At 57.5% G+C, this 13143-nt stretch overlaps 1 protein-coding gene and 1 long non-coding RNA gene across 7 annotated transcripts in view; one reads left to right on the top strand and one right to left on the bottom strand.

Annotated features, from left to right (window-relative positions):
- Nucleotides 1-227: 227 nt before the first annotated feature.
- Nucleotides 228-13143, top strand: part of CROCC (ciliary rootlet coiled-coil, rootletin) — a 49055-nt gene continuing 36139 nt past the window's right edge. For 2 of the 6 annotated variants that reach the window (XM_024749907.1, XM_024749913.1), the window contains exons 1-6: nt 6158-6260; nt 6881-7035; nt 12391-12576; nt 12676-12759; nt 12836-12897; nt 12982-13143. In XM_024749907.1, coding sequence (XP_024605675.1) covers nt 6901-7035; nt 12391-12576; nt 12676-12759; nt 12836-12897; nt 12982-13143 — 629 coding nt within the window. In that variant the 5' untranslated portion in view covers nt 6158-6260; nt 6881-6900. Of the gene's footprint in view, nt 308-6118; nt 6261-6880; nt 7036-12390; nt 12577-12675; nt 12760-12835; nt 12898-12981 lie in introns of those variants that run through there. The other 4 variants (XM_024749911.1, XM_024749910.1, XM_024749908.1 and 1 more) reach the window with 4 other exon arrangements.
- The window catches only part of LOC112402769 (uncharacterized), a 3270-nt gene continuing 702 nt past the window's right edge, over nt 10576-13143 (bottom strand). The window contains exon 2 of the long non-coding RNA XR_003003762.1: nt 10576-10883. This is a non-coding gene — a long non-coding RNA (uncharacterized LOC112402769). The remainder of the gene's footprint in view (nt 10884-13143) is intronic.

The following is a 13143-nucleotide window of genomic DNA, read 5'->3' as shown; positions in this document are numbered from 1 at the left end:
CGTCCCGGCCCTGGAGGCGCTCAGGGCGTACGCGCCGCACCCTCCGGCGCTGCCCGGCTCGGCCTCCTGGAGAGCGCGCCCGGGGCCTCTGCGGACATCCTGCCAGCCGTCCTGCTCCAAATCCTGCCCGGGTTCCCGCGGGCTCGGGTAGGCGGCAGGAGGCGGGGGCCTGCCCGGGCGCAGCGGCCTGCAGACAAGCGCCTCTCCGCCCCGGGGGTCCCCTCTTTCCAGGCTGAGCTGCGGTAGGAGGCTTTTCCCAATTGTCACCACCAGCAGCGATAACTTGCTGCGGCTTCGTGTGGGCCAGGTACCGTCCCTGCCCTCCTCGCTTGGGATCGTGTTCAGTGCAACATACGGAGTCGAAAGTAGCTCCGTTTTACCGATGAGGAAACTTGAGGCCCAGAGCAGTCCATTGAACTGCCCAAGATGGCACAGCCTGTGCAGGGATTTGGGCCCTCCTTGGGTTACTCAAAGTAGGGCCTGAGACCCCACCCTCGTGCCAGTCTCTGGGGTTGCCGTTACGAGCAGGCTCCCTTGTGATCTTTTTGCCAACCTGAGAGGACAGCGCTCTGAGGCAATGTCTGCCCCCTTGGTGGCCAGTCTCCCCAGCTCCATCTGGGACCTTGACTTGTCTGGGGGATTGGGACACTGGGGGAGGGGGCCATGAAGGTTCTGTCAGTCTGTTTTCATCTGAGATTTCCTGTTTTCCTTAGCTAAGCTCACAGTAGGTGCTTAACAAACAAATCCTGTGGCCAGATCAGACCAGAGGCTAAGGCCAGGCTCCTCAGCCAGGAAAGACCTCAGTAGTTAGAACCCCTGGATCTTGGAGGTTTCCTTGACTTAGCTTCTCCTCTCTGGTCTTTCTCTCAAGCTCTGGGGATGGGGGTCAGCCCTCAGAGACTAGGTACCCCTCCCACCCAGGAGTCCCCTGTGGGGGACACTGCCTGGTTTTTACCTTGAACTCCTGCGAGGTGTTCAGGTGTTGGGTATATGTTCGCTGGGGCCCTTATGGGAACTCAGTCTGTGGGTCACATCAAACATGGCCAAGACTTGCCCTGTGTGACCCCTGCCAAACCGTTTCTTTTTTTTTTCCATTTAATTTCCTATATTACTACTTGTCTCCTAGCATTTATTCACTCACTCAACAGCTGTTCATGGCGCTTTGGGCCTTAGGCCCTGTGGAGACAGCAGTAAACAAGGACGACTTGGTCCCTGACCTTGGAGCAGACAGACAATGTACATGTAGAAGAAAACAGTGAACAGTTACTGGCAGGAACCACTTTGGCTGGGAGGTCAGAGTTCACAATCTCAGAAGGTGACATTTTTGGCCAGGGTCTGGAGTCAGCCATGAAAGGAAGGGAGAAGAGCATTCCAGGCAGAGAAAATGACAGATGCGAAGGCCCTGAGGTTGGAGCATGCTTGGTGTGTTTGAGAATCAAGAAGGCCAACATGGGGCTTCCCTGGTGGCGCAGTTGGTTGAGAGTCCGCCTGCCGATGCAGGGGACACGGGTTCGTGCCCCAGTCCGGGAAGATCCCACATGCCGCGGAGCGGCTGGGCCCGTGAGCCATGGCCGCTGAGACTGTGCGTCCGGAGCCTGTGCTCCACAACGGGAGAGGCCACAACAGTGAGAGGCCCGCGTACCACAAAAAAAAAAAAAAAAAAAAAAAAAAAAAGGCGGCCAGCATGGCTGGAGTGGAATAGCTGGGGGAGAGGGGAGATGAGGTGGAGAGGTAGACCAGGGCTAGACTGAGCCGGCCTTGTTCACTGCGGTAGGATTTTGAATTTTGAGAGTGATAGTAGCCAGCGTGGGGGTTGAATAGAAGAGGGATGTGTGAGAATAGACTGGGCTGGGGGACAAGAGAGGAAGTAGGGAGACCCATGAGGAGCCATCTCAGCAGGCCAGGCAAGCAGTGGCAGTGGCTTATATAATATACATCAGAGACCTAGGGTGGCGCCTGGCATACAGTAAACACTACATGATGGTAGCCATTGTGTGATTGTTTAAAACTTTGGAACCAGGCATACTTCTCACCTGTGGCTTCAGCTCTTCATGGCTGGATGACTTTGAGCAAACCATTTAACTTCACCCAGCCTCAGTGTTGTCATCTGTAAAGTGGGTAGAACAGTACCAGCATCGTGGGACTGTCAAGAAGGTTCAAACAGATATGGTACAGATGCAGAAACTGGGGCACAGAGCCTGGCTCATGGTTGGCTCAATATTTTTATTATAAGTTCTAGTCAGCAACTGGAGAATAAAGAAAGGATAAGTGGGTGAGAGCAGCTGGTATGTTTGAAACTCATGAGTGGCCTTTGAGGGACTTTTTGGCTAGGGCCTGCAGCTGGACCTGGTAAATGGCAGCTTTGCAGGGTGGTCAAAGGACTAAGCAGGACTGGGGAGGGAGCGAGTGCAAAGGGTGTGTCCTCTGTGTTTATTCGCCCAACCATGGCTGAGGGTCTACTGTGTACCAGGCAGGGTTCTAGACTGGGTAGGGCGCTGGCTGGGGAGAGGCACAGAATAATTCAGTTCAGTTCACCAAGCACACTGGGTACTGGGAGGAGCCAATAATACTAGTGATGATAACACTAATGATAGACAACACGTATGCACTATGTAACAGTGGGTAATCATTAAGGTAATTCTAGCTGATAGGATAGTGAAATCCTGAAATCTCAGTGGCTTAACACAACAGAAGTTTATTTCTCATTTGTGAAAAGTCCTGTTCGGTGGCTTTCTACATGGTGACCCATGGACCCAGATCCCTTCCAGCTTGTGGCTCTCGCATCCCCTAGGAACTCAGCGTTATTTCCCTCCAGCTGAGGGGAGGAGAGGAGTCCTTGTGGGAGGTTTTTATGGGCCAGGTCCGAAGTGGCACACCTTCTTTCTGTCGTAATTCTGCTGGTCAGAACTTGATCACATGGCCATATCTGACTGCAGTGGAGTCTGGGAAATGACTTCTAGCCATATTCCTAAGAAGAATCAGAAATGTTTTTTGGTGAACACAGAGCAGCTTCTGTCACACCATATCCAGGCACATAGCTAAGCGTAGATCATCTTTTTTTAAGCCTCCTAATAGAAGCAGGCACTGTTTTTATCCCATTTTACAGAAAAGGAAACTGAGGCTCAGAGAGGCAAAGTCATTGGCCATTGGCCCAGGGTCACACAGCTTGTGGGGAGGCAGAGCCAGATTGGATTCCTGGCAGTCAGACGCTGAAGCTGTAACATCCAGATCTTTCCTATGAGGAATTCAATTGTCGTTCTGAGAATTGGATGGAAGCTGCAGACATTAGAAAATGCACATACACGCAGGGGTTAGATACGGTTTCTTGGGCTTTATAATAGAACCCAGAAGGACCAGAGGGCGAGAACTTCGTGGACAGAGCCAAGGGCTGGAATCACTCAGCGCCAAGGGTTCTGGCATCCTGCTCCCTTCCCCCATCCCCTAGGGCACTGGCTGGGGAAGGGCACAGAATAATGCAGTTCAGTTCACCAAGCACATCTGGGGCCCCCTCTCTTCCAAGCTGGGCAAGCAGGTCTGGAGAGCCTGGCCTGCGGGTGTTTGTGGCTTCCCCCTGCTCTGGTTATGGGTGTGCAGCCTGTAGAGGGGATTTCTGGAGGCTGTCTGGAGGTGGGAAAATGGAGTCCCAGGGTTTTGTAGTGACAGCTTCCCGCCTCTGGCTGAGTTTAGTTTTGCCTAAATCTGGCCTTGGTTGCCATGGCAATGTGGAGGCACTTATTTTTTTGGCCCAGTGTACCCTGTTCCCTGCTTTTCCATTTCCAGAGCAGATCCCCCAGTTGGGGGTGAGGGTTCCAGGCTCCGCTTGGACTGATGTACGTTTATGCAGCATGCGCTGCATTCCTGGGTCTGACTTAGACACGGTTGGTAGAGCGTTGAAGTACAAATGCCCCGGTCTTGCCCTTGAGGCACTTATTGGGAGGCTGCCTGGCTTAAGTGGAAAGAACTTGGGGCTTCCCACTTCCCTGCAGCAGTGTGCCACTTTGAATAGGTAAGAGCCCCAACCTTTCTGTGTCCCGGTTTTCTCATCTGGAAATGGGTTGAGGTGAGGATTTAATGGGATAACATGAATGTGCCTCCTATGGGACATGGCATTAGAGCAGAGGGCACCCTGAGGCCGTGGGCCAAGAGGGAGCAGGAGCCCAGACACATGGTGCTAATGACAACGGGAAGAGCAGCCGCCATTTACTCGCTGCTCACCACGTGCCAGCTGTGGTGCAAACCCCTTACACTGTTCAACCCATTTAATCTTCACCGTGACTCTATGTGGTAGGTGCTATCAGCTTCATTTTAGAGATGAGGAAACTGAGGCTCAGAGAGGTACCTTGTCCAAGGTCATACTGCCAACAAGTGGCAGAGCTGGGGCTCCGATGCGACCTCATATCTGACCCTGATTTCAGAGCTGACAGCCTAACCACTACACCGCACAGCCTCCTTGCCTTAGGGAAGGAACAATGGCAGGCAGTGGGTGGACCTCTGAGCCCCAGGGTCCGGGGTACAGGGACTGTACATTTCAGATCTTCAGATGAACGAAATCAGTACTGATCACATGCTCACTCTGAGCCCGGTGCCCAGTTGTAAGCTCTCTATGCCCCCAGGTGACTCCATGGGATGGGTGCCAATAATTCGCATCTGACACGAAGACACGGAGGCTCAGATAGGCAAAGTTGCTTTCCCTGGGGCACACAGCTAGTGTGGGGGTGGGGCTGGGAGTTGGAGAAGGGGGATTCAGCTCCTTGTCTGGACTGGGCAATTCCACAGCCTGCACCTGATGTGGGAAAACGTCATCCCAGCACCCTATAAAGACATTCTTAGCAAACCCTGTGACCCCTTTTCTGGGTCAGTAAAGACAGTCTTGAAGACTGGCCTTTCCCGCCTCCAGTATGCTGACCCCACCCCCTGCGCTTGGAGAGGGTAGGTGTGTGTGCCTGTGTGTGTGTGTGTGTGTGTGTGTGTAGTGGGGGGGGTCTTCACCTCCAGGTCCCTTCCCCCTTTCCCTTCCCCCTCCTCTCCATCCTTTCCCTCTTCTTTCCACTCCTTCCCTTTCTCTCGCTTGGAGAGGGTAGGTGTGTGTGCCTGTGTGTGTGTGTGTGTGTAGTGGGGGGGGGTCTTCACCTCCAGGTCCCTTCCCCCTTTCCCTTCCCCCTCCTCTCCATCCTTTCCCTCTTCTTTCCACTCCTTCCCTTTCTCTCCAACCTCCTCCTCTCTCTCCTCTCCTCCCCCTATTCGTCCTTCCTCCTCCTGTTCCCCGCTGCCCAGCTTCCCGCCCACCCTCTCCTTTCCCCTCCCCTCCCCCCTCAGCCCCGCCCACCTCCCTGATCACGTGGGGGCGCCGCCGGATTTAAGCCTAATCTGCCCAGCGCTCAGCACAGCAGTCTGGCTGTAGGGTGGGCGGGCTGTGTTTGTCTCCAGGGCCCTGGCGCAGGGTGCCCACAGCCTCCACCCCATAAACTTGGGGCTGGAGGGGTCGTTGGAGGCCCAGCTGGCACTGGAAGCGGTTATCCAGGTGGGTCCTGGGGGCTGTGCCCACCCTGTCCAGGGCAGGGGAGTGTGGGCCTAGCAGGAGTGGGAGGCGTGGGCACATCTTAGGGGTCCAGGGGTGGGAGAGGTGTGGTGGCGGGGTGCGCAGGGACCCCAGCTTGCAGCTCCCGGCCAGACTGGTGGTAGAGGGGTGCTCAGGTCTCAACTCCGTGACTCCCTTATCCAGTGCCCCTCGAGTGAAGGGAAGTCCCTACTTCCAGAGTTTAGGGTTGAGGTGACCTCTGCTGGAGCAGTGGGGTCATCACCCATCTAGGGCAGGAGCTGGATTGGAGCCCCCAACGCTCTGTGCTGCCCTGGGAGGTCTGTGAGTGGGCCGTGGGCTTTGGTTTGCTTCTCTGGCCCCCGAGGGGGCCTCCTTCCCGGGGCAGGGGGCACACAGAGTATCCTCCCATTGGGCTTTTTGCGATTCTAACTCCCAGGCTTCCTTCCATTTGGGGATTTCCCGAGGGTCTCCTGGGCACCCACATCTTTGTTTGGTGCGGCAGGACTTTGTTTCTCTCCCACCCACACCAGGGAGCCCAAGGTCCCAGGTTCCCCGCAGACCCTCCCTCTTTCCCTGCAGACACTGGAGAGCAGCATCCTGGGGTCGGGCCAGGAGAAGGGCCTGAACGTGCAGGACCCGGCCCAGGATTCCCAGCCCATCTGCCTGCCTGCCCGCATCAGGGAGCTTGTCACCCGCAACTTCTCCCAGCCTGAGAGCCCAGGTACCACTCCCCTTCACAGACACTGCCTGCATCTCACCTCTTCTCACATCCCCCTCCTCAACAGTCATAATGACGATAATGAGTGCAGCTTCCATTTCTTGAATAATCACTGTGAGGCAGGCACAAGCCTGTGATGGAGGGTCCCATTTTACAGATGAGGAAATGGAGGCTCAGCGGTGTAATTTTCCCAGACTTGTTCTCCATGCGATGCTGCTGGAAGGCAGGGCTGAGCACCCCCTCCTTGCTTGCAGGCAGCCTGCTGCAAAGACTTAAACCCCAAACACCACATTCTCTCCCAGGGAAGGTGTGAGCTGGGTGAACCCAAGATTAGAGGGGGAGGGCAGCTCAGCTTAGCTCAGGGCTTTGTAGAAGTATAAGGAGTGGCAGTGTCCATTCCCCACCCGGGCAGGAAGGCTGATGGGCCCCTGCTCCCCCTGGAGGGCAACACCCACACCTCATATTTGGGTCGAGAGAGTCTGGGAAGGGCCCCCTCAGCTACAGCTCCTCGTGGGGACCTGGTCTATCTTCCTGCCTCCAGGGATGGGTAGGGCACCTGTAGGGGGAGGCGGTCCCTCAGGATGCAGGTGGAAGCTAATTGTGTGCCCGCTGTCCCTCTCCAGCCCTGCTGCCGGCCACCGAGATGGCATCCATGCTGTCACTGCAGGAGGAGAGCCAGCTTCTTCAGCAGGAGCTGTCCCGCGTGGAGGACCTGCTGGCCCAGAGCCGGGCTGAGCGCGATGAGCTGGCCATCAAGTACAACGCGGTCAGTGAGAGGGTGCGTGCTGCGGGGGGCTGAGAGCTGGGCTAGGGGCTCCCCTGCCACAGGGGTGGGGAGACAGCCAGGGCAGGCCCACTTCCTGGGCAGAATGTGGGCCCTGGAGTCAAGCCGCCTCCATTCAGATTGTGGCTCTGCCCACTTGAGCGGCCTTGAGCAAATCACCCCGCTCTGCGAGCCTGCTTTCCGTCGCGGGGACAGTAATGTGACATGGAGCTGTGAGGAATCAATAAGACGAGGGGATGAAGTGCCTGGAAACTGGGGTATTTCATTCCTGGCTGTCCCGAGCCTGCTTGGGGGGTGGGGCACGGAGAACAAGACCCCTAGAGGCCCCTGCCACCCCTTGAGCCTCTGGGCATCTTCCTGTGCCCCCGGTTACCTGGGCCTTGGGGTCCACCCAACAGGCTGGGGTAGGCACAGGCAGCCACAGACCTGCCCTGCTCCCCGTGGGGGTGAGGCCCAGCAAAGGAAGGAAGGAAGGAGAAGCCGGGCCTGCCTGCAAGTCCAGGCAGGATTCACGTCCCCCGGGACCTGTGCCGCCCGGGCCTGGGCAGGAGGTCAGTGTGAGTGGAGTACAGGTGTTTCTTAGTGCATTTTCTCCTTTAGGCCTCCAGGCTCGTGGGAAATGACCCTGGGGAGTTGATGGTGGCTGAAAGTTGGTGAGAGAGTTGCATGAAGGAGGGAGTGTGTGTGCGGATGGGAGATGTGTAGGTGGTAATAACACTCATTATAGTAGCTGCTGGTTACTGAGTGCCTACTCTGTGCCAAGCATGAGCTGGGTGCTTTACATTTAATGCACCAAGGTCGGGACCATTATGATGCTCATTTAACAGAGGAGACAACCAAGGCTCAGAGAGGGAAAGCACCCTGCTTGAGGGTCACACAGCTGAGGGCTCTGTGTTACAGTTCTGTTTCCTGGGTATGGGAAGAGGCAACCGGCCTGGGAGTTCCAGGGGGCACCTGGCCCTGGGAAAGCTGGAAGGGCCTCAGACGTGACCCCTGATGTTACAAACGGAAGATTGAAGCTGGCCCAGGGTCCCCTGTGTGGGACTAGCAGAGCTAGGGATGGCTAGACCCCTGAGCCGGGCCTGTCCACACAGGGGCTTGTATACCCGTGATGGGAAGAGGGATCTGTGTTCCTCTGTGTCGTTGTGGGATGTGCCTGTGTCCTGACATCCGCCTGCCTGGACAAGCCCCTGACGTGTTGGGACTTGCAGAAGAGCAGGATGGTGGCCGGCACTGGGGACCGTGCAGAGCTAGTTTTCCCAAGGTTTGCAGGGGGCGTGGCAGGTGGGCTGGGCGGAGTCTGTATTGTTGTTGGTGGGCCCTGAGACAGCCCCCTCCTAGTTTAGGCTGGTCATCTTTTGGCCCCTGGCACAGTGTCAGGCCCCTGGGGGCTGCCTCTTTTACTTTTATTTATTTATTTTTGGCTGCCTCTTTTATTTTTATTTTTTATTTTTTATTATTATTATTTTTTTTTGTGGTACGCGGGCCTCTCCCGTTGTGGAGCACAGGCTCCGGACGCGCAGGCTCAGCGGCCATGGCTCACGGGCCCAGCCGCTCTGCGGCACGTGGGATCTTCCCGGACCGGGGCACGAACCCGTGTCCCCTGCGTCGGCAGGCGCCCTCTCAACCAGTGCCACCAGTGAAACCCTGGCTGCCTCTTTTAAATGCCAATTTCTGACTGACAGTGAGGCTAGCACTGCCCCTCAGGCTGGCATGGGGAGGGAAGAAGAGGTGGAGGTAGCAGGTCCCTTTTCTTCTAGGACACAGCTGTGGGGCTGGGCCGGTTGGGGGAGCTGCTTTAGTCTAGAAAGTTTCCTTGTGTGGCTGGAGAGACCCCTGAATAGCATGTAGAGCGAGCCTGGCAGGAGACTGTCCTCTGTCTGAGATGTGGCCCCCTGGAGGCAGGGGCTGCATGACAGTGACCTTGAGGCCTTTCCTGGGGGTGGGTCCACAGGGAACCTCAGAGCCTGGAGATCACCTCATTAGAGATGGGGAAACAGGCCCAGGGAGGGGACATGACAGGCCCAAGGTCGGTGGTGGAGCTGGGCCGAGACCCCTGGTCCGGGGCTCTGTGCTCCTGCGGCACCGTCACTCCCTGCTGCCCACTTGTCCCCGGGCTGCAGGTGACAGGGCGCCCTTGTGGCTATAACTGCTGCACGTGTGCTGGCTTAGGGGGCCAGTCAGTGAGGTTGTTCCGACCCCTTAAACCCCACAGCATCCCTGGGAAAGGGGAGTGGAGGTGAGGTCAGGGTCTCTGTCCTATTGACTACATGTAGGGAAACTGAGGCAGGGGCTCCTAGTGGCTACCTCCCAGGTCAGAGGAAGAACCTCAGGGTCCCAGTGGAGGCCCCCGCTTCTTCCTGTCCCTGACGAGCAGGTGCTGGGCGAGGCAGCTGGGATGGGAAGGAAGGAGTCGGCTCCACAGGCCAGGCCCCCTGCCCCCCCACCCCCAGTGTCCGTGGCAACCTGGACGGGAATGTCGGGGACTGGGGCAGCGGTTGCTAGGGGAGACAGTAAACTTCTTTCATCCCTGGCTTGGTAGCAGCCTCCTTCCCTCTTGAATTACAAGTAAAATTGAAAGGCTGCTTGGTGAGCAGCAAAGTTTGTGGAAAGGGGTGGGGTGTGGCCAGGAGTGGCTTGGGTCTGGCGGGGAGCTCTGGAGAAGCGGTGGAGCACCTGGCGGCTGCAGGAAGCCCTCTAAAGCCACGAAGCAGACAGCAGCTGGTTCACACAGATGTGCAAAATGCACACAACAGAAGCCGCAATCAGACCCTCCCCACACACCAACACAAACCCACGTCGGGGAGACACTCAGATTCACAGAAGCTGCCCGGACACCGCACAATCCCACCCACACGCACAGTCACACACGTGGTGTATCCGGCACACGCACACCGCAGACAACACAGCATCGTCTCACAGCTCCTGGACACCTACAGCCAGACAAAGGTACACACAAGTGCACAGACGCGTGCAGAGCCCAGCTTCGCTCCCCAGGTCCGCCCACTTGTGACTGCACACAGTCATACAGACACATGGACACACGGGTGCACCTGAAGACGACCCATCGCCCGCAGCACAACGTAGACCCTGGACTGCAGCCGCCACCTCACCCGGTCCCTGTGAAGGCCCAGACCCAGAGACACACAGGGTCCCACATGGAGACAGATGACAAGACGCACCCCACCCACCCCCAAGGAAGCGCCCACATCCATGCACAGCACACTCACAGCATCTCGGTGCCACCGTCACCACACGCAGACGCGGATGCTCTGCCCATCACCTGACTTAGGTGGACTTCGCGCAGATACTGGCCACGGGCCCGCAGCACACCCTCCAGGTGGAGACCCCCTGCACATTGCCTTCTCCTCCACCCTCAGACCGGATCCCCACCCACATAAGCTGAAGCCTCCAAGCAGCCTCCGTGGGCACAGTCACCCTGCCCAGCGCTGTCCCCGGGGGTGGGCGTGGTTTGGCCGAATGAATATCGGCTTCCCTGTGCACCGAGGCCGAACAGAAATACGGAGACAGGGATTTTGGAGGAAGAGAGAGATGGCTTTATTTTTCTGCCAGGCCGAAGGCAAGACACAGCAGGCTAGCGCCTCAAGAACTGTGCCCCCCACCTTGGGAATCAGGGAAGATTTTATATGTGGGGCTCGCAGTCCGGGGTATGTGATAAGGATCAGAGTAGTGAAGGTCTTGCATTCTTCCTTTCCTTTGCATTATTTCAAAACAGTCATAGCTGGCGTCAGGTTGCCCAGTAATTGGGGTCCGGCGGTCTGGTAATGGTGTCCGTTTGCCTCGTTCGTTTGCCTCTGGTTTATCAGCCGGCGACCTTGTTTCTGAAATGCAAAAACTATAGGGGGTGATTTGTTATCGAATGTAAGTGCTGGGACAAAGTAAGGTTAGGGATTGAGAGGCAGGGGATGTAACTCAAAGAGCTAGGCGTGATAGGTGCTGAACGTAAATTACATAGTGTCAGGGAGTGAGGTTAGCTTTGTAAAGTTACTACAAATTAGTGACAGTTAAAGTAAAACGAGGAGTGATTAACTCTTTCAGGCCAGGTTATGTTTCTTCTCTAGCCTGTTCACTGTTCCCTTTGTTCTCCTTGTTCTCAGGGGAGGGAAAACTTCATTTCTATATTTGCTGCAACAGGGGTGGGGCCGGAGATGCCTCTCAGCTTGGTGGCTCACTGGGTCTCTCCTGCCATACCGCTTAACACAGGCCTGGAGGGCTGACCTGGCCTGGCCCCGCTACTAGCGTGGGTGAGAGTAGCTGCCCTTGCCATTGGCTTCCCTGGGACCCAGTGTGGGTGGGCGTGTGAATACCCTGCCCGGGCTTTTGCAGGCCAGGCACTGGGCTGGGCTCTCGTGCTGTTGGTTCTCCCTGGGCACTGTCGCTTCTCTGTTGGTCTTGCTTGTCCTCAGCGGCCTCCTCCCTCCTCCCTTCCAAACAGCTGGAGGAGGCTGAGGGGCCCCCTGGGACCAGCGGGTACCTAAGGGTGTTAGGGGGTTCCAGGCCAGCAAGGCAGTCAGAGCCGGCAGGCATCCTGCCTCTGTCCCTAGGGTCTGATGATGAAGGAGCTGCAAGCTGCCTGTGGGTAGGGGAAGGGCGGCGACCCACCGCAGAGGCTTCCCATGAGTCGAGGGAGAGGAGGGAGCCCAAGGCTAGGCTGGGCTGAGAGGGCGTTAATAAACCACACCTTATATTAGAACCCGTGTGCGCACCTCTTACAAACCTGAGCGCTGTGTATGTGGGGAGTGGGGGCGGGGTGAGTTCATCTGTGTCACCTTCGGGGTGTTTTAGGTGGCCTCTGTGTGTTAGTGCGTGCATGTCTCTAGGCTCAGATATGCATACGTGTATTGATGCCTGTGAATGTATTCACGCGCTCATGCTGCTAATTCATTAACATTGCTACTGCCACTGTTCTAGAATACAGTGGGGACAAAATCCAGGCTTTTCTGAGCTCGCTTAGGGTGGGGGTGGGGAGACAGGGGCATGAATCCAATAATTATCCACCACAGGGGGTTGGGTGTCTTGGAGGAGAGGCTCACGGTGTACCCAGGGCCTTTAAGGTTTAAAACCAGGTGCATCTTTGTGCTTTGCATGCACACGTTTGTGGGCCCACCTGCATGTGTCCACGCACACCCAGTCTGTGTATCCGCGCTTGCCCAGTCTGTCTGTCCATGCACGGCTGCATTACCCGTGCACACGTGCATTGCATCATGGTATTGCCCACATGTGCCTGCAAGGCATTGTGGGTCCAGGTCCAGCCTGGCGCCCCCTGCAGAGGCCTGTGACTGCCTTCCCGGGGGGCCCAGGACTCTCACCCAGGGCCCTTCCCTGCAGCTGGAGCAGGCTGTGCGGCTGGAGTCTGGGGAGCTGGAAACACAGGAGCCCAGGGGGCTGGCACGGCAGAGCGTGGAGCTGCGGAGGCAGCTGCAGGAGGAGCAGGCCTCCTACCGGCGCAAGCTGCAGGCCTACCAGGAGGGCCAGCAGCGGCAGGCCCAGCTTGTGCAGCGGCTGCAGGCCAAGGTCAGGGCCACCCACTCCTGCTCCTGCCCACCCTTGCGCTCACTTGGCCCGGCCCCCATGCCCCCTGGGGCTGACCGGCCACTCTCCACCCATCCCCAGATCCTCCAGTACAAGAAGAAGACCTCGGAGCTGGAGCAGCAGCTGCTGGAGAGAGCTGCGGAGCTGGGGCAGCAGCGGCTGAGGGTGGGTGCCGGGCTGCGGCAGGGCAGACGCTTCCCTCCACGTTGCCCAGCCTGATGCCCCCGCTTCTCCCACCCAGGCCACAGAGCACAGCCATGACCTAGAGAGCGCCCTCATCCGCCTGGAGGAGGAACAGCAGAGGTGAGACACAGCGGGGGATAGCACGCGGCTGGCAGGGCTGTCCTCTCCGGCCACGCACCCACTGGTCCCTTTTCCCCCACCCAGAAGCGCCAGCCTGGCCCAGGTGAACGCTATGCTCCGAGAGCAGCTGGACCAGGCGAACTCGGCCAACCAGGCTCTGAGTGAGGACATACGCAAGGTGACCAGCGACTGGACACGCAGCCGCCAGGAGCTGGAGCAGCGGGAGGCAGCGTGGAGGCGCGAGGG

Source organism: Neophocaena asiaeorientalis, unplaced genomic scaffold (genome assembly GCF_003031525.2).
Source record: "Neophocaena asiaeorientalis asiaeorientalis breed wild unplaced genomic scaffold, Neophocaena_asiaeorientalis_V1.1 scaffold275, whole genome shotgun sequence".
Lineage (NCBI taxonomy): Eukaryota > Metazoa > Chordata > Mammalia > Artiodactyla > Phocoenidae > Neophocaena > Neophocaena asiaeorientalis.
This window is presented reverse-complemented; position numbering and strand designations above follow the sequence as displayed.